Source organism: Xiphias gladius, chromosome 20 (genome assembly GCF_016859285.1).
Source record: "Xiphias gladius isolate SHS-SW01 ecotype Sanya breed wild chromosome 20, ASM1685928v1, whole genome shotgun sequence".
Classification (NCBI taxonomy): domain Eukaryota; kingdom Metazoa; phylum Chordata; class Actinopteri; order Istiophoriformes; family Xiphiidae; genus Xiphias; species Xiphias gladius.
In genome coordinates this window covers 12,715,082-12,736,967 of record NC_053419.1, presented here as the reverse complement: position 1 = coordinate 12,736,967, position 21,886 = coordinate 12,715,082, and the positions used below count along the sequence as shown (strand labels likewise).

Below are 21,886 nucleotides of genomic sequence, written 5' to 3'. Positions count from 1 at the left end.
GTGACATCACATCTTAGTCAGGAAACCGAGGCGGACCATGGATATTTTATCCTTGGCATGTTTGTTTAGAGTCTTGGCATTAACTCCAGGAGAGTCCTGTTTTGTTAAACTCTTAATCTGCTGTAGAGTAACTACAGAAAAATGTAAATCCGTTTAATGTGACTTTGAATGTGTGTGTGTGTGTGTGTGTGTGTGTGTGTGTGTGTGTGTGTGTGTGTGTGTGTGTGTGTGTGTGTGTGTGTGTGTATCGGAGTATATTTGAGACAGAAACAGAAACCTGTGACCAGAAACAGATTTCCTGTTTCTTTTTATGGCAATGGTCTCTGCCCATTGAGTAATCATTGTCACTGAAGGGTAAACAAGATCATTAAGAGATTTACACAGAGAAAGAAAATGTCCAGCAGGAAGAAAGCTCTGCCATGGACAAATACAAACACTGCAGACATCCTGTGAGTTCCCTTTCCCCCATTTAGTTATTATATCAGATATTTACAACTTGTTCCCCGAGGGCTGGAACATCTGTCCAGTAGACTGGACCTTCTTTAAACATAAGTTGTCTCTTCTTTGCTTTTGTGACTTTCTACAAAGAAAAACAGTTCTGAAACATATTAGCACATGAACAGTTTGGATATTACAGGGTGTTACATCAAGCTATTACCACCTCATCACAGACACACACACACACACACACACACACACACACACACACACACACACACACACACACAAACTAAACACAGACACCCTGTGATTATGCACTGAAACATAAGCAGAAAAGGTCGGGAAAGAAAAACTACAGCTGAATTATGTAAATTTAAAAATAGATGTGTGTGTCTGTGTTAAAGAGAGAGAGAGAGAGAGAGCATTAATCTTATCTCATATAGTGTGTGGAGTGTATTCAGTTGGTTTAGCTTCGTTGAAGTAGAAAGTTTTATATTTTTACCCTTTTAGCCTTAGAGCCGATGCTCTGCCTCTGCCTCTGTGTTATGGACAATAGTGACATCTGGTGTCCAACGTGAAAATTGAAATCTATGCTCAGAATACTACTTTCTGAGAATAGAAAACCTTAAAATACTGTATCTGAAACTTATACAGTTAGTTATGAAGAGTAAAATGCAGAATTTACAGGGTTTTCTCTGGAAAAAGGAAAATAACTTCTGTAGCAATAAACACTACTAAAAGGAGCCAGAATCCATAGATAATGTACAAAAAAAGTGACTGTACATGTAATTTATGTAAACATTTAAACTCCAAAAAAACCCTGATGTTTGTTTCACACAGACTTACAGTCTAAGGCATGGATCGTGACCAGTCTGACGGAGCCATGAGGAGCTGGCAAGGCTGGCTGTGAGGGAGCAGGAGAGGATGAATCTGTGGAGAGACAAGGTGGGTGTGATAGCCGTAGCAGTAAGGACTCCACAGCAGCTCACCCTGGTCTCCCTCCGGTTTGTTGGACTCCTCTGATTATCGCAGATGAGCCGCAACGGTGCCTCAGGAGCCCCAAGAACGTGATATTATGTGAACTCTGAACTCACTGGCTGTCCGTGGTGCTGAAGCGCTGCGGGAGCTGTCCGTGGTGCTGAGCATTTACAGGTGTGAAGCCCTGGACAGCAGCTGTTCTTCAGCCAGGAAGAACACCACAAGTCCATAAATGGGGTTTTAACCGGTTTATTTTGGTTAAGAAGCAGGAGAATGTTGTTAACCCATATAATAACACTTAATTACTCAATTTATCCGAAAAATTCAGTATCACCAAATTTGGAAATACACGGTTTTCACTAGACTGCAGCAGGATATGATCACTTCTCTGGCCAGGTTAGTGGTACTCCGGCTTCTTCATATCCATCTAATGTGAAATTGGAATATTGCACAAGTTAAACACAAGAAGATGGACACATGTCAAACACTGTGCACTATGCCATTGATTCCAAAAACCCTGCAATAAATCAGGCCAGATATGTGTTTTGTGGTGTAGGTGTTGCATTGGTTGTGATGCCAAAGACTGGAAAATAGAGCTAAGAAGAAAGGCAAGGTGAAATGAAACTTTTATCTGCTGTATTTCACATTCACTGAGGTTTTATTGGAAAATAAGTGATGGTACACAGTGTAATTAACCTTTGACCTTCAGTGGTCCCTAATAGAAATGACCATGACAGCAACGGCACGTACATAATTAACACAGGGGACGGATTAGGATTGCTGAGTTAATTAAAATGGTGAAATGCTTTGGCATTATGATTCCTGTAATCCTCATGGGTTGGGGAAAAACTGAGTGGAGTGCAGCAGAGGGTAAATTATTATATTATACATGTTCAGCAACATCATTTCCAGTTTGAAAAAGAAAGTTAAATCATTTTTAGGTGGATTACTAAACTGGAAGATGTCTGGATTCTAGGAATAATTCAAGAACATAGATACTAAATTAATTAACATTTGTTTAAAGCAATACTTCAAAGGCACAACACCAGTTTCTGCTTTTCTCTCACATCAGAGTTAAAGTGCTGGAGATGAATTGATAGCAGCAGCGCAGAGAGGCAAAGGGAGTGGAAGGACGAAGAGAGGAAGAGGAGGACGATGGGAAAGAGGATCCAGGAATCTGTTATTCCAGGAAATACTTCTCCTCGTGCCTAAAAAAACTGAATATTGCCTCCAGTGTGGACAAGATCCTGTGGCCAAAGAGACACTGAAGAGAAAACACATCCTCACTTTTTAATAAAATTTTTACCATATTGTTTTACAACTGGATACTGTTCTTTCATAAGCAGTTTAGTGATGAGGAAAAGTGTTTTTCATTTATTTCGTATTTTAGAAGACATACCGCAGTATTTTATTGTATAGTTTTGTTTATTGGGATAGCTGTGGAGATCTTAATTTCAGCTCTTCTATATTTCTGCTTTGTGTTTGGGCCTTTAGGGAAAGAGTTATAACAATGACAAACCTTTAACGTCCTCTTTTGCTATGAGGCTGTGCAACTTCATCTGCCCCAAATCCTAACATACAGAGTTAATGTAAACTATTGAGCATAAGTGAGCATTTTTATAGGGTTTTAATGTTACATTTCAAGGTTGTGTTCATGTCTCTTATCACACAAACGGATGAGGAGCAGCGGATGTTTGTGGCACAGCTGGAGACAAAGTGTGAGTATGTGCACAAATGTGTGCAGCCATGCATGTGAGTGTTTGTGGCAAATTCTCCAAAAAAAAATGCAACATTTATGAGGAAAGAGAGATAATAAAAGAAACCTCCTTTCACAGACACACAGACACAAACACACACTAGGCACATCTGCACTGAATACACACCCTCAATTAAACCCTGAGCACATGTGTGAAGCGCAAGGGAAATTGGAGGCTCTCTGGAACTTGTGAGGCTAAAAATAACTTCAGGCTCTGCAGGAGTGAGACAGACCTGTAGGAAGATAAGAGGCACAAGGACAGACGGTATGAAAATATTGAATTTCTCCAGTTGTGTCCTATGCTTATGGCACGGCTGTAGGTATGGCACTGTTGGTAGGTCCACCCCTTTGTGTTCAGACTGAAATATCTTTGACACCCACTGGATGGATTACCATGAAGTTTTGTAGAGATATTCATGGTCCCCTGAGGATGAAACCAAAGGACTTTGGTGATCCCTGACTTTTCATCCAGCATCACCAGGACCACCAAGTACAGCAGCTGTAGACTTAGTTTTGTTTGAAGAAAATTGGTCAAATGTTTTAGAGTTTTGGGGACCTGGAGAAATGCACCTACGCTGTTTCAATTTTAGAATAATGCAGAACATTCTTGTGTCACCAGCAAATAACTTTGAGCTTGTGTAACAAAACAGAAGTCATATAAACAGAAGCAAAACAAGTGTTCACAGTGTAATTTTCATTGACACATTCATTTGCACTTGAGAGCTTTTATGTGTCAGTCACTGTGTTCACTTCCTGCCAGTTCGTATCAGACTTTCTTTACACCTTTTTTTTTAAATGCCTATGCTATCTGAGCTAGAATGTGTTTCCCCAAACATCACATTAATCCTTCGTAAGCACTGATGACAGCATTTCCTGTCGTCACAAATAAATCTGGGAGAAAGTGAAGAGCATTTTCCTTCATGCAAATCTCCTCGTGACTTGTGGGAGCAACAACCACAAATAATTTCTGGCATCTCTTTTACAAACGCATGCACAGACTAACATGCACGTTTCACTGCTAATGCCTAAGCAGGCTCAGACCGGTGTCGATTCCTTAACAAGAAAAAATAAAAAGGAGAAAATAGAGTGAGCCCAAAAAAGTGAAAAACATATTTAATTCTTTCTATGCACCATCCAACCGCTCTTTCTCTCTTTCTCTTCCTCCATGTTGGTCTTTATTTCTGTTTTTGCCAGATTCCTCCTGACAATGAAAAGCCCCTCTCCTCCGCATGACTTTGATAGAATTTGAGAAGAGGCGCTTTAACAGATGCAGAGGCAATGTAAGGGCATATTTTGTGCAGCTTCCTGCACTCGTATTCATTTACCTTTCAAGTCAATGTGAAACCATGGATAGAAACAGGTGCGCTGTACAAAGTGTGCCCCTGGTGGGTTGTAATTTCAAAAGTCAAAGTCAAATTAAAGGAACTTTGCAGCATGATGCCATTTTGTCTGTGGTGTCATGTACACTGCAACTGCCTGTTTATATCTTGATGGGAAGTTTTGCTTTTTTTTCCGTGGTTTTGAGAATATGTGGCAAGAGCAGTTGAACCACCCAACCGCCCTAAAATCACCCTTATTATTTAGGGGGACCAGGGGACAATGAATATTCTAATATTGGGATTGGAAATAACTAATTTGGCTCTAAAAATTAAAGATAAATAAGAGTCTGTTAAAAAAAAAAAAAAAAAACAGTTGCTGTCATTTTGATCCTGCAAATTGTGTATGAGTAAACATAATACAATACTGTTGTTATTATTATTATTATTATTATATCTGAGCAGGATCATACTGAAAGACAAGCACACAGAGACATAAAACAGCAGGTGCACTAGTATGTGTGTATGAAGCACAGTAATCCTGTTTAATTTCCTCAGAGAGTCTGAGTTTGGAACCAAGCATCATGACTGCGCGTTATAATATGTCTGGCACTTCTAATAACATTTTTGTCACGATGCAAACACCCCGTCCACACCTCGCTCCTCCTGTCGCTCTATAAAGCGTGTGCCCCCTCTTCACCGATGCTCTTTACCGGATCTGCTGGGCATCACGACTCCCCTTTCTGACTGAATCCTTCTGACTGAACCCCCCCTCCCGTCTCTCTCTCTCTCTCTCTCTCTCTCTCTCTCTCTCTCTACATGCAGCTGCAGCCCACCGAGGGTCGTTCGAGGAGCGCGAGCGGAGGAGGATTGCAGCGAATTCTCTCCAAAACAGCGACACAAAGCCGGACGCAATGCAGGTGCAGTAAACCTGTATTACTTCAGGCTTAAATTGACTCACTGCTGGAATAGATTCCACTTACTTGGTCATGGTAGTTGTATGGTGTATTGCATACCTGTGTTACTCCGTGGCGATCTTCCAGTACTTAAAAGTACTTTTCAAATCATCAGCAGCGGAAAGTCCTCAAAATCAGCTGAGCATTACAGAGAAAAAGCTCATACATTTTACATTTTAAAGGCATTTATCGCGATTTTCAGCGGTGGAAGAAGTAATCAGATCTTTAAGTTAATATCCCGATGCAAGAAAATACTCAAGTCAAAGTCCTGCAATTAAAATCGCACGTTCAAGTAAAGTAAAACTACTGGTGTTTTAAAATATACCTAAATTATCACAAGAATAAAAAAATCCTAAACATGCAGAATAAGCCCCTTTTGAAATGTAACATTACATTATTGGGATATTGTTATTATTGATGCATTATAATATTTAATGTGCTGGCTGGTTGATGTGGGTCTAATTTTCCCTACTTTGTATCCTGTTGGGTAGTTTCATCTGTAAAAATGCATGAAATTTTATTTGTTTCTCAATCTCTTGATTTCAAGCTTTAAAGGGAATTATGATTTGGGCACATGCATGCTGACCTCAACACAGAGATCAATGCGCTCATTTGCTTTTTTGTCATTTGATGAGGTTTGACTGGTAACTTGAGGACAAAACATCTTGACCATATGGCAAACAGAAATAAAAGCAGATTGTAAGGACGGTTAGGAGCAACACAGGTGTTAAAGAGTTGTGCCGGAAACCAGACTGAAAGCCAGAATGCAGACTTGGCGAGATCCAAGCAGGATAACAACTGATTTTTGTCTTTTCATTGAAATAGTCATGAGCCGTCTCGTGTGTGTGTGTGTGTGTCTGTGTGTGTCTGCGTGTTTGCGTGTGTGATGAACATATGTGATGATCAGTGGAGGATGGTCACCCACAGCGTGCATGATGACTTCATGATCGCAGGGAGCATCACACTACTCAGCACACATGGTGTCGTTCCGTTTAAATAATGCAGCATCGAGCCCCCAAATCACCCTCTCTTCAGATCCTTTATGCCAGAGTTTTTCAACCTTGGGGTCACAGAAATTCTAATGGGATCACAGGTAATTAAGTATGACTGATATTTTATAATTTGCTTGTTATATTTCTATAATAAAAGCACATTTTATTACAAAGGTTTTAAATAAATATGTAAATTCTCATAAAAACTTGACATCACTGAAGTCTGATGTAAATCGGCTTTAGACACTCCCCAGGGATATATCCTGCATATATGAATGAGGCTGCTCTGTGCACTTGAGTACACACCCATGAATATTTAGTTCTTAAGTGAGATCGTGTGTCTGGCATGGATGCATACAGTGTGTTTGTGTGCATGTCTGTGTATGTGTGTTTGGTTGTTTGTGTGGCTTTTGGATGGTCTATCAAGTGTCAATCTGTTTTACTCGGAGTCATCAGTCACCTCACCATGGCAGCCAACTGTGATCTTTTATTGATGCAGTTTTATGGAGTGTGAATTATTGAGCGACATTCTTGACGCTCTGTATGCTTTGGCATCCTTTCATATTCGAATAGGGGACCAAGGGGAGCTCCCCAGATAGTAGTTCTGTCTGTTTTCTCTACGAACTCTTTACATTATATTCTCAGCAGCTTGTTAAAGAAAGCTGTTTTATTCATGCAGCCCTTTATCAAAAGCATGTAAAAGACTTTTGCAGAGACAAAGACAGAAAGGAGACAAGAGCATTAAGAAAGGACAAGGGAAGCCAAAGAAAAATCAAACAGGCTCTAAAGACTCAAACAATAAAAGGAAGGAGCAAGCCTTGAATAGGTAAAATCTAAACCTATAAGAAAAGCTGAACATGAAGTAGTAAGAGATTGTGCCTCAGACAACAAACTATTCAGAATGGAAGGAGAACCAAACGCACAAAGCACAAAAAGCATCACAGTTACCCTCATAAAAAATGTCATGATACAAGTGTAATGGGATTATTTTACAGTAGATGGGTTATGTTTGAAAATGTAAAGCTTCATTATCGATATTAATTTGAACATAAAAAAACACTGAATGTGTGTCCAGTGTGAGATGAACAGATAGTATGTGATGGTGAAAATTACTGGAACTATGAGAGCTTGCGTGTCCTTATTCTCAGAAGAGCTCCTGTTACAGGAATATTAGATCTCTTTTTCCAGAAACTGAGCATATTTAAGACTTTTTAAGATTTCTTCATCTGTATAATACATCAAAAAAGACATAATTTTTACAGAAGTATTGTATATTAACAGATCCCTTCCTATTTGTAGTGATACAATATGCTTGACACAAATGCAGTATTTGGTGTTTAAGAGAGCTGCAACCACATAAAGATAAATAAGTTTTGTAATAAACACTTTTTTTTCACGCAGTGTTTGAGTATCAAAGTATTGACTACTGAGGTACTGATCTGTTCAACCTTTTCGACTAAGTGTGTCTGAATGTAGCTCCTGCTGCTGGTCCAGCTGTATTGCTGTTTCACAATATAAAGCTAAAAAAGCAGATCTAGCTTGCCAGTACCTAACCTACTGGTTTGTCGGTCCATCCTATAATTAAAAATCTACATCAATATGTTACTTGTCCTTCCTAAGAGGTAGTTATGGCAGGTTATACCAGATGGAAATGTGCTTAAATTAGGCTTTGTGTGAGACACTGCCTTATCTGATATTTTGTGTATCTGTTTGGGGATTTTAGATGAAATTGTTCAGGAGCTACGGCTCTGGGTAACGCTCCCTCTTTTTAGTAGATGATCCAAAGTGGATGTTAGATGTTATTTTCTTTGCATTTCTGTATTGAAGTCTTTTTCCCCCTCTGTTTGTGTATCACCTGACTATAACCTGAAAAACCTGTCCCCCTTACAAGCCCTTAGCCCCAACCAAAACCCAGAACCAATCCAACTGCAAAAGAAATCACAATACAAATGGGAAACAGACGTCAACACAGAGCGTACATGGTGTGGCTGTGTGGTTTTACGCTCTGCTGAAGTAAATAAAATCATTAAACCTGCATCCACTGATTGTGTGCCACTTGGGGGCAGAAGAAACAAGCTGTGAATACAACACTGACATACTATCAGGTTCATACGGCTAATGTACTTACACAGCCAGGAGCCACATTAGGATTCATTTGGAGTCCAATATTCAATCTACTTTCAAACCTGAGATTGGTCATCAACAACCCCTGAGGGAAACATCTCTCCCTTTAGCTATTAAATGCTCCACTATGTTCAGCAGCTTGTTGCTAACTGTGTATGTCCGCTGTTTGGTGCTAAGCAGGCAGTGTACAGTGGGGCTTTTGAGCTTTTCCACTGAAAACAGCTAAAAAATGACGCTGACGAGGGTGAACCAAGATCGAAAGTTGTGGCCATAAAACCAAAACAATGAGCTGAAAGACCCTAAAATGTTCTGTAGAGCTGAGGGGAACTGCATAGTCAGGTAGGGTGACAAATCCCTGTAGGTTCCTCACTACAAGTGACCCCCTTTCACATACAAGCAGTCATGTGATCCAATCCAAGTATGGCCACTTAAACCTCTCTCTCTCCAAAATTAATTGGAACTTCTAAGACGCAAACAACACACATCTGGGTGTCAGCAGGAAAAACAAGGATGGAGGTGACTTGTAGCCTGGAAGTGGCTCCTTTTCCAGGTATTGTTTGCTTGTTTTCTTCTCCCTGCCTGAGGTTTGATCAGGTGATCCATCTTGTGGGGGCTTTTGACAGTGGAGACGCGTCATAGGGAGAGGTCTGTGTACAAAGAGCTTTTCTTCTCTCTCTCATAGGACAGTTTTTTTTTTTCTTTCGTATTTCCTCAGGCAGATGAGAAGGTGGTGGACGGAGGTCTGCTTCCTGATGCCAACGGAAAAGATCCAAACCCGAGTGGTCAGACAGAAGGCTCCAAGTGGCAGAAACCGCGGCTCTCACGTAAATCTCTGATGAAGTGCTGCCTCGTCAAGTGGATCATTGCCAGCACCACGCAGCAGGGGCCAGGTAGAGGCACATAAAGAGACCCACCTCCGGGCTAACAACCAAAGTAACAACACAGTATATTGAATGTCTCCATGATTGTATGCGACAGAAGGGGAAGTGGGAGATACAGTGGGGAGGCAGGTCTTCAATCTCCTGCACTACAGAACACTTGAATTTTAAAGCATCTGCCCGATCCACAGTTTAGATCTACATTTAAAATTCCATGTTCTCACCCTTCTTTCTCTCTATTCAGTGCTTACAGCACATATTTTTCTGTTCACAGAACGCCACTTCATTTGAACAGCTAATAAGTCACTGAATTGATGGCTGCCGCTTTCACTTTAACTTCTGCTTCTGCTTCGCTGAATCAAGTTTGATCCACTCCACATTTCTCCCTCCCCATCTAATACTCGCTCTCCGCACAGGTCTCACCACTTCATCTCTGAGAAATTATAAGAAAGGATTTCATCTCAAACTCTAGTTTCAATCTTAACTATTCAATTGACATTCTTTGAAATTAAAATAATTAATAAGAAAAAATTAAAAAATTAAAATATTTGGATTCCCTTTCACCGTGTTTAAAAATCACAAATGGAAAAGCTGTACATTTTTTAGATGAAGAGCACAGTGTCTTCCACTGACTGCCCCTCCATGCTCCAGTTTTCTTTATCTAAATTATTGACATCGCCCTCCTGTGTAGGCAGACAGTGCAGACAGTCTGATGTGTGCATTCACGCTTTGTCTTGATTCCCCAACGTGCAAACAGTTTCTGTTTTATGCTTTAATCAGCCTCAGTGAAAAATACAGTGATAAGCAGACAAAATCACTCGTTTCCGGAGATGACCTGCTGTTGTCATCCACGCTCATTTACTGCTGACTTCTCTCTCTGCCAATAGACGGATGAACATGTATGTGCCTTGGACAGGAGATTGACGAAAACAGCAACAGTACAATTGCTCTAATGAGTACAAACCATCACTTCACAACAGGCGCATTATACAGTTAAAATGCAACCATGCATCCCGTCCCTAACTTGGACATTGGCAAGAAAATGGTCTTTATTTTTTTTATTTATGAGGCCTAAAGTTATATCTGCAGTAGGACTCCATTCGATACAAAGTACTCAATTGCTCAAATCTTGTCAGCACTGCATTCTCTGAACTCAAATAAATCAGTATTTCTCACTTTTACTATAATTTTTATCCCTAAGACTGTTAGTTACCTACTGAAATGGAAATAGTTGTTGAGTTTGAAACATATATCCTCCACTTCATAACAACTTTATCGCCATCTGCTGGTCTTTAGACATTACAGCATCTGAATGTCTCCTGCAGCTCCGTCTCTCTCCCATAGACGTCGGTCTGCACTCACTCTCATACAGCTTTTGAAAAAATATCCTGCTGAATAATACAGAATTGTTGCTTAGTGAAGAAAAAGATGTTGGGTTCTATGATGCAATGCACAATCTGATTTATACTTTTACTGTTTGTCCAGTGAGAATAATACAGTTGCAAATAATAGATATTTTTGCCATCACACAGCAGTATTCAGCAGAGAATGTTGCACTTATAGTTTATCTAAGATCTAAAAACAAATGATTTTAGATGTCTGTCTGGCTGTAATTCCAATGTACTTGTTGTACTACAGAGGTAGCACTTAAAATGTCACTCTATCTTGTTTTTGCACCTCTTACTCTATATATGAAAGAGTTTGTTGACAGTCAAAAGGGCTCAGTTTACTCATCACTAAACACCAGCAAACTCACTGGTGCACTGTCACAATACGGTTGTACGTGGCACACATACTGTTCCGTTTAAAAGGGTCTATTTTAATGTCGTCTTACAAATTAGGGAACTATAAGATTATCTGGGACAAGTGATTACAGAATATTACATAGCTGTGTAAAGTTCATGTGCTTTTTTACTACCTTTGAGTTGTTATCCGATTTGGTACTAGAATAGGAAACAAGAGCATTTCTCTCTGTGCTTGCATCTGCAGCAATGTATTCATTGGCCAATCTCGAAATATTTCAAAGGTCAAAATGTACAATAAAACCTCATTGTGGCTCCTGCACATTCCTAACTGAATAAGAGAAGAAGCTATCTGTCACACATTATTATAAAAATTGAAAACATTTGTGCTTTCTGTCAGATCGTATCAGCTGTTAAGGAGCGATCAGGCAAGGTTTGAATACTGTACAGATAATGGAAATGAACTGAAGTGGAAATGCTCTTCAGAGTGGCAGTCCTAGCCGTTAAGTTTATAGTTCCTCAAGTAATTTGTGTTTGCAGTAGAATCTGTGTTTGACCATTTAATACAAAGCCTAATGAAACCTGGACAAAAAGCGTGTGAAGGGCAGGTGTATGTCAGAGGCCACTCCAGAAAGGTAATTTCGTACCGAAACTCAGATACCTGAAAAGAATGAAAGAGCTAAAAGAGTGTACAATGCTTCTAGAGAAAAAAGTTAAGGGTGTTTAAGTGTGTGAGGAGAACTTGTGCGAGAGACTTGATTGATGGGCTCAGGCTCGAGCTGTAATGTTGCTCCCACTGCAGTCATTAAAGCCTAATGGTGAGACTGATGGCTGCACTCTCTGCATCTCTGCATGCTCATGCCACCTCACTCTGTTCTGTATTTAACAGAAGACCATGGATAGATCAGCACTTTTAGGGCGCATTTAACAGTATAATGTTGCACGATTTGTTATGGTAGGCGAGTTCCCACATGAGCTCATACATCTTGCATGTTCGAGTAATGAGTGTGTGTTTCTTTCTGGTGAGGAGGACGGAAGGCACACACATCAAAAATATTGCAAAAAATCCACAGTTGCCTGCAAAGGATAACTAGCAGCATTTTAGAAGTTAGATAATCCATCACCTCTGATCTCACAGTTTAAAGTCTGCTGACTCCTAAAAGGCAAAGTTAAGCGTATTATTGTAAAAGAATATTATGTCGCTCAAATTCAGGACAGGTGCAAATCATCTGAACTGGGTTCTACACTAACGTGACAACAACTTAGAGTATGAAGTGGGATAGCAGCACGCCAAAAACACAACAAATCTTAATGCTATGGCCTCCATTTTGTGCATTTTGGCAAACAACCCCTCATCAAAGCTCTACAAGAACGGGATTCTCATAGTTTTTACAACATTTTATAGTAGAAAGTCATCATACAAATTTCAGTGCTTTGCAGCCATAGTATTGGGATTTTTTTGTTTTTTTTTCGTATTTTTGGAGTGGCACTATTCCAGCTCATTATTTATTTCATTAGTTGTATGAGTCAGATATTAAGGACGAGTCCATTTGGAGTCTAACTTAAACTCTCCCTGGCCATCGAAATGCATCTCTGGCCCGCTTTCTCTGCCTGCTGTAGGTCCAATATTTTACCTCTCAACAATTGATTTGCCCTCCGCCCCTCTTTCCTACTTAAACTAAATCCATTATGTTATGCATGGTCATCAGTTTTGAACTATATTCATATTGTTCTTTAATCGCATTGTCTTCCAGCACAGCAAAACCATATAAAGAATCACTCATGTCTTAACGACCCAAAGACTGGTGAAAAGGTTTTTTTTAGACAGCCAATGCTCATGTACGTTCTAAAGAAGCTAAAAATTGACCTCTGAGGTTTGCAGCGCAGCTTTGCAGCACAGACATCATTCACTTCAACTTCACTGTTCTTAGCTACAATGTCATAAACAAAGCACTGCTTTTACAGTCACAACGGTCACATTGTTTTTCAGCTCTGAGTGAATCGGTCGGAGTTACTGAGCCTGTGTACGAACGACCCAGTAGACACAAGCAGCGCCACAAAGGGCAGGGCAGACTCCTTCACTCTAAGTGCTGTTCATATCCCAGCCATCAGCGGATGTGGATCAATGCTTGGTTTTACAACTTTGCATCGTTGAAATGACTGAGCAAATAAAGGCGGCGTAGACTGTCAGTCAGAGACTATTAGGGAAGAAATTCCTTCAGTAACAACCATCGCCCCTCCACCTCCCACCAGCCCATCGCCAACCTCAAATGCACACATATATACACACACACACACACGCACAGCTAAAGGACAGAGTGAAAGGAGATGGACTGAGTGGGGGTGGAGCCCTGACTTGATGGAGTTGTGGGAGAGATCTTAAAATGAACTGGCCAGGGCATAAAATGCAGCTGAGCTGTAAAAGATGTGGATCCTTTGCGATTGGAGATAGTTTCTGATCATTTTGGGGGATTAAGACTCTATGAATTTGATATGTCTTTGCAAGAGCATATAATGTATTTTGGGCCTATTTACTTAGAGGACGATGCTCTTCAGTCTCTCTAATAGCCTTTTTTTCCCCTGACTGGTCAGTGGTTGAAGTCAGGGGTTTCATTTAAGTGATTATAATTGCTGATGCCTGTACAAAAACAGTGATAAAAAAGGAGGCGGCTTAAGGAAGGAGATGATTGGCAGCGGGTGATGTTTGTGGATGCAAGCTGCTCTATGAAATTATCTGTTTAGAAACACATCAGAAAGGAATCTGTTAAAATTAAGTTTTTTCAAGCAGCTTTCGCGTAGGTTATATCTAATGCAAGGCAACAATGGGACTAGATGGCATGGAAATAATTGCCGTTGTTGTTGTCATTGGATTGTTTATTGTCGTGCTCAAACAGTTTGGGATTTGGGAGCCCTTGTCAATGGAAGGTAAGACATTAAGAGCAAGTTTGGAGAAATTTAAAATGGGATCTTTCTATTTTAAAGCTTTTGTATTTGGTGTTCTGTGTAGCATTAGGACAATAATATTGCTAAACTTGTAAACAACTTTGATTTTGTTGATTGTAATAGCAATGCTAAACTTATCAGTAATTGAAGTTTCGCAAACAGGCTGTAAAATATTAAAGGATAGGTTCACATTTCTTCACATGTACCCCATCGCTTACATTAGAATTGTGTTACGAGGGGATCTCTTCATGGCCTGTATGGACAGGAGGAACTGTTACAGTGACCAAAATATTTTTCAGTGTACATGTAAGTGTTGTTAGAAGACCGACTTGATACAATGTGAATCTATCCTTTAATAGTGTCTTCACCGTGTTGGTAAATTTTGGTAACCTGTAGGTATCAAGCCAAATATTTCAACAGTCCTGCGACTTTCTTCTTCCCCTCTGTGTTCTTCATCGCCTCTCCTCAATCCCTCCCTTGTCTTTTTCAACTTTTTATTTGCATGTTGTTCTTGTAAAGATGGTGAGTACCTCCAGGGGTAGTTTGATTTTATCCCACCCCTTTTTGTAAATTTCTTTCCCCTAATTTTTTTTTTTTTTTTAATTCAAACGGAACCTGTAAGTTTTGTCCATTTGGCTGATATAATAAATCTTTTTTTAAATAGTGGACAGCTAGACTTGTCAGACACAAGTGTTACAAATAACACTTATTATGAATGCATTACATTTAGCGGGGATGTTGTGCATACTGGCTCACTGGCAGTTAGTGACGTCTGCTTTTATTGCAAGTCAAACGCTGTGTCTAAAGTCACTCCCTCTTTTGCTCCCTGTATTTACTTTCTGCCATTTTATTAAATGGCATTTTCGTAAAATGTATGCTTTGTTTATACAATAGTGACTTTAGAAATGTCCACAATAGCTAAAAAAGAATGAGCATGTATATCTGCTCATTTCCACCATAATTTCTTCGCAACATTTCTTCAAGCTACAAAAAATCTCTACACCTTTCCTTCCGTCTCATCTTCATTCATGATTTTTATCCAATGCTGTACATTCTTCTTACCCCCTGTATCTCCTACCCATTTCCTTGTCTCACCTTTCCTTCTTAAACCTCTCAATTTTTGTTTTCAAATTCATATTTTGTTTTTGTAAAGATGGTGAGCATTTTGAGTTATGTGGAGTAATTTTAATTTTTTTCCTCCCATCTATTTGATTTTCCAATACTCGGCTCTTCCCCGCCCTTCTTTTCTTTTTTTTATTTCTTTATTGTCTTACCTCTATTTCCTCCCTCTTTTCTTCCTCCCACCTGTATCCCACCTCCCCCGATTTCTCTGTTTTCCTCTGACAGACAGCAGCGACAGTGACCTTGAACTCTCCATGGTGCGCCACCAACCTGAGGGACTCGAACAGCTCCAAGCCCAGACCCAGTTCACCAGGAAGGAGCTACAGTCGCTTTACAGAGGCTTCAAAAATGTATGAAAACAGTCAGGGAAATTTTAACTAAAGCAATGGGCCATAGAGGCCCTGATTAATTATGAAATAAGAAAAAGAATTAAGTCAGCTTCTTGTAACAATTTACATTCCTTCAACTAAATATACACTTCATGGCCAAAAGTTTATGAACACCCCAAAAAAGTATGTGGACACCCATATATGTCAAAACCATGGGCATTAATCTGCTGCTATATCAGCCTCCACTCCTCTGTGAAGGCTTTCCACATGATTTTGGGACCTGGCCGCAGAGATCTTCTCTCATTCAGCCACAAGAGCATTAGTGAGGTCAGGTGCTGATGTTGGGAGATAAGGTCCGGCTCACTGTTGGCATTGCAGTTCATCCCAAACATATTTGATCCGGTGAAGGTCAGGGCACTGGGCAAATCACTTCTTTAAACTCTTTTGTAACCCCAGCCCTTCCTCCTTTTCCCGGTCACCTGTTCCCCATTCCCTCATTAGCTCTCTAGTATATGTCCTGCTCCACTTCCACTTGCCATCCACCAGATTGTCACTGCTGTTGCTTTCCAGCGTTTGCTCCTGGTGTTTCTGCCTGCCAGCTGACTTCGCCCCTCACCAGTTTCCCCTCACCTGCTTTGCTTGCATTACCTTTGGTATTAAGGTGAACCGTTTGAACTTTTATACAGGGTCTCTGTGTTGTTCGGGTATTTCCTGAGCCATGACATGAAAAAAAACATTGCTTTATGGCCTTCCCCAAAACTGTTGCCATAGAGTTGGAACAGTGGTTCTCAGCCTTTTTGGCTTGTGACAGCTTAAAACAAAGCTATAACTACCTGCAACCCTTCGTCACAGGTTGCATTTGTTTATGGTTTGTGACCAGTTCAACAAATGGTCAAGTCTTTCTGAGGCTGTTTCATTTGAATATGGTTTAGATGTTTGAAGAGGTATAACTATGCAATAGTTCGTATGGGAAAAAAAGGAAAGATCAGAAGAAAGTCTAATTGTGACCACAGCAGATTTCTGCTGCGACTCCATGGGGTGGTCTCGACACCAAGATTGGGAATCATTGTTTAAAATATAATTTCATGCTGTAGCCTTAAGATTTACTTTAACTGGAACCAAGCAGTCTAATCAAAACCATGAAAACACAAATGTAGATGCTGTGTCCACATAATTTTGGTCATATGGTGCATGTTGGCCAAACAGTTGTTACATTTTTATCAACATCTTTCATTGCATCATTTCACATTATAGAGGTTAAAAGTTGCACATAGACTAAAGGTACATTGCAGAGCTTTTGACCTTTAGTGACACTCTTGAGCCAGAGTTTGACGTATTGTTTATATATTTTGTCTTCTGCCAACACATGCATGAGCAGGGGGGTAGGTTATATTTACAACGAAACACATAGTCTCACTTAAAGCATGGGGGATGAAAATGTTTTGCATGTGACTCACCATTTTGAGCAGCGGGTTGAAAAACATGCCATTTTAAGAGATTGTAGTTTTCAGAGCAGCTTCTTTAGCTCGCTTTTTTCTGTGCTCCTGTTGTACTGACGCTGAACTCTTTCCCTCTCTTTGCATCACTCACATTTTCCCTTGACTGAAAACTAAATATGATGTAAGACATTCTGACAGCAGCTTATACACATGTGCCATTAGGCTATTCATTGCTGTACTACTTCTGGGTAACCGCATTATGGGGATTAATGAAAAACTCAAAAGGCCTCAGACAAATATTTCTAAATTCGCTATGGCTATTTTATATCCTGCTCTTTTCACCCTATAGTGACCATATCCTTGCACTGCAGTCAGTGATTGTGGCCGCACAGCATGACACCAATTTAAAATATAAGTACCTTTAAAATGATACAGGAGCAGAGAGTGGGTTAATCAGATGCAGTGCTGAAGAATAGTTTTTGTAACCAAGGGGGAAAACGAGCCTCTGCACAGCCATGAAGAAACACTTTGTTGAGCTTTACAGACCGTACACGTGTGTATATATGTGTAATCTCAGACGTTTCAAGATGATGGCATTGTGCTGTTCCTACGCATACTGCCTGACAGAGGAGCAGCTGCAGAAAACTTAATTGATGAATTCAGTCAGTTCAGGCTTGGATTTATTTCAATTTTAAATTTTCACAATGTTTTCTAAATTTCACATAATTAAAAATACAGAAAAGATAAAAGTCAATACTTTGACAAAGTTTATACACACAAATGAAAATGCCTAATTTCTTTTTTAACCTTTCAATAGGAATGTCCCAGTGGACTAGTGGATGAAGAAACATTCAAGACCATTTACTCACAGTTCTTCCCTCAAGGAGGTACAGTATGTTACTTGAGAAGAGTGACCTGATATCCCTAGAGGTTCAATTCATGCACTTTATATTTGCCAGCTCCCACTTGTTTTGTAAATCTGCCACATTTAATAGCAGTCTTACTATTCAAAGCTCAAAATCATGAAACAAAGCAAAGTTAGTCACGGCTGAAATAAAGGATTAGCTTGTACAAGGATATTAAAATTATCCAGCAACATTTGATGTTAATTTTCAACCCATTATTTGTTCTCAGATGCGACCACATATGCACATTTCTTGTTCAACGCATTTGACATGGACAGAAATGGCTCCATCCGGTTTGAGGTGAGTTAACCGAGGTCTTCATGTCTGTTGATGTCTCATTTCCTGTGGTCAGTAATCAAGGGTGACATGGATATAGTTTTTGTTTTAAGTCGGCTGCAATGATCTTTGTTTTACAGGACTTTGTGTTAGGATTGTCTGTGTTGCTTAGAGGCTCAGTTACAGAGAAACTCCGATGGGCGTTTAATCTATACGATATCAACAAGGATGGCTACATTACTAAAGAGGTACAGTCAGCATTCTCATGAGAAAAATATCATATCAAAATCTGTTGCAGTTTTTTTTTTTAATTTGTTCGTTTGTTCTGGGTTTTTTGTTTTTTTGTTTTTCCCTGCAGGAAATGTTGGCAATAATGACGTCCATTTATGACATGATGGGCAGGTATACCTTACCCAGTGTACGAGATGACTCCCCCTTTGAGCATGTGGAGAAATTCTTCCAGGTGTGTTATCTATGAATCTACTAAACCAGATTCATCCAGATTCTGCACTGATCCAACACCACAACCTGTGGAACTGTACCTAATTACACACTGAAAGTTGTTTTTTTATAATACTGAATCACAAGCAGTGGACAAAGGTCAGTTATCTCTAAAATTTTCAACACACAATTAAAAACCTTATGTTCACACATTCTTCCAGTCCAGCTGAATCTCCTGAAACACCTTCACTACAGAGTTTTTTTTTTTTTCCAATTTCACAGACTATCGAAAATTTACTTTCACAAACTAGACGTTATCTTTGAGATTTCTGAAAAAAAAACAACCTAAAACCTAAAACTCCAACTCAACTTTTGATTGGTCCCGTCCAGTTTTTGGCGTGGGCTATCTCTGGATTTTCATATCAAAAAATTTGAGGGCCAAACCTCTTCTAAACCAACAGTTTATCACTGTGATTTCATGACACACTTTTGAACCTTAGATGAATATCCTGTCGAGTTCATGTTTTTAGGAAGGTGTTTACATCAGCTTGACCAGTACATAAAGTATTTTACTCTCTTAATTTCCTACTTGACTAAATATGAAAAGTCTCTCTCCTGTACATGTCATTTCAGAAAATGGACCGTAACAGAGATGGAGTGGTGACTATAGATGAATTCATAGAAACCTGCCAAAAGGTAAACCAATCATAAATCTGACTGATGTGGTAAAACTGAAGTTTCAAACCGTCGTGATTGACTGACTTTGTGCGGCTTTTTGCACAACAGTACATGCATCTCTTGCATCTGTTTTATTTTCTCAACAGGATGAAAATATAATGGCTTCCATGCAGCTCTTTGAAAACGTCATCTAGTTTCCTTAGACGGACGTGGATCAGTAATGCTGCAGAGTGCTTCCAGTTACAAGCTTATGGGCCTGACATAATGCCATCCATCCTGAAAAGGAAGAACTCATGCAACCGATTTGACACATTTTAATACATACGGCCGAACATTATTATTTTTTCAATCAAACTGTTCTATGCAGAGACGTGTGGAGAATTCACCAGATCACTTGAAGAAATGTTTCTTTGCATGACAGTTTTAATTTCCTTCTTGCACTTGAAGCAAATGTGAAAAAAAAACTTCATCATTGCCAAATGAGCATGAGTGTTCATGAGCATGAGTGTTCAAATCAAAGCATGTGATCCCAACCACATTGAACACAAAAAAGGGGGTTTTTGTTGACCACTTTGAAACTTGGGCATAAGTGGGATAATACTTTGTTACTGTACTATACTGTAAAGAAAATATTTATGTTTCTAAATTCTTCAGATTTTTGTGCAAACGTGATACCCAGGCATTGCCATGTTGACCCAATACCCACTGAAATAAATGTCTATCTTCACCAACTGTTTCTTTTTTTATGTCTTACGTTGCTCATAGAGACCAATAGTAAGTCTGAGGTGTGCCTACAGATGCCCTAAATGTGCTAAATCCTTTCCACATGTGCATATTTGAACTTGTTTGTATCTTGTGCTTGTGCCCACTTTCAAATTGAAATAGAGAATAAATGTAGAAATATTATTTATCCTATATAAATTTCACTATCTAGCAAATGGTTGCATCAGATGTGATGCATTGTATTTGGACCTGTAAAGCTGCAAAAACGCAATAAAACAAAGTTCTATCTAACAGGCTGTATAGTGTTAAGCTATTGTATGAGTTAAACTGAACAAAACTACAGTTGGCTGAAGTATGCCCTCAAGAGGATCCTCTAACTCTATTACCGGTTCTTTAATGTGGCCTGAAGGAATTTTTTCTGGTTATAGTCATTTTGACCAGACTCCTATATCTGAATAATCCTCTCTCTTGTTCTGCATCCTCTGGGCTTTTTTTTTTATATCTTTCCATCACAGTCTTGATATTTCACACAAAAAAGTTCAGATTCTTAGAGCCCTCTGTTTCTAGCAGCTGCGTCATTCATTTCATTCTCTGTACTAAGTGCTCAGTTATTTTTCTGTGTTCTGCATGATGAATCTTTAACTTGTTCACAAAAGCATGTTCTGATTGATAAATGTGCGCTCGTTCCTCGGCACCAAACAACTTGAACATCTTGATGCACAGAGTAACACAGCAAAAAGAACAAAATGAAGCATCAGTGTTGTTTTTAATAACACCGATGGCTCATTTTTTTAATAAGACTCAACAGTCAGTATAATAATTATCACAAACACATTACCTCGTATTGTCTATTAGTATATTAGCAGTAAATACCAAGGTTAAAAAACTGAATTTTTAGTTTTGTTAAACAAGTTTTAGTTCAGGATTTCATATCCTTTAATTATATTACATCAAATCATTACATCACTTTTTATTGGGAAGCAAGGGTGCAATTCGGCTTCTTCAGTAGCCAAATTGCACTTTGGCTACTAAAAGTTCCTGTAAGAACTTTTACTATGTCAGATGTTGAGAAACTGAATGTAACAGTCTTTGGGTGAGAACTGGTTGGTAGTTCCATTTAAACACAAACTTATAATCACACATGAATGCAAGTGCATTCTCGGGTCAAGAAAACTCTCAAAATTGCATCCATGTACAATGTGTAAAGCAAAGCGTAAACACAGAATTTAGATTTCTGGTTAAAACAGTACATATATATTGCTAATCATGAAGAAAAGAAGTACAGAATAAAAGCAACAATGCAAATTAATCCTAAAAACAAATATGTCTGCATAGAATAAGTCAATGCAGACAGTAATGTATTTTTTTTTTTTGTACTAGCCTTTGCATTTGCTGAATAATGAGAGACAACTAGGTGTCACAAATGTATGTGAAATGCCACCATCATCAAAAATCATTGAACCTGTGCTGTATTATTGATCATGAACCAATGGCAAGGCAGGGTTTGTTTTTTGGGAGGAGCTGTGCTGACTCAGTTCAGTGGATGTTGGTATGGAAATGATACTGAAAACCAACATGCAGCTCTGCTGTACTGTAAATGTTGTGGTTTGACAAGGTACTGCTGCTCCAGCATCACAGCCTCTGGGTGTGACCAGTCAGAAAGGTAAATAAAACATTTAACTAATATTCTTTACACTTTTATGTTATCACCTGCAAGACTGTTTTGAATCATATCAGATATCGATGTTTTAGTCCAGATTTTTCACCTGTTAGATCTAAACTTTATGAAGGATCTCTTTTCAAATGAGTTGCAACGATCTACATACAGTACAGCTGCATATCTACAC

At 39.2% G+C, this 21,886-nt stretch overlaps 1 protein-coding gene across 1 annotated transcript; it reads left to right on the top strand.

Moving 5' to 3' along the window:
* Positions 1-9,073: 9,073 nt before the first annotated feature.
* LOC120806692 (calsenilin-like) lies at positions 9,074-20,043 on the top strand. The gene is made up of 9 exons (XM_040158068.1): positions 9,074-9,079; positions 9,279-9,453; positions 15,474-15,598; positions 17,834-17,903; positions 18,151-18,221; positions 18,338-18,445; positions 18,556-18,660; positions 19,272-19,334; positions 19,463-20,043. Exons 1-9 carry the CDS (start codon positions 9,074-9,076, stop codon positions 19,508-19,510), a joined length of 771 nt encoding a protein of 256 aa, XP_040014002.1. The 3' UTR covers positions 19,511-20,043.
* The last annotated feature ends 1,843 nt before the right edge of the window (positions 20,044-21,886 follow it).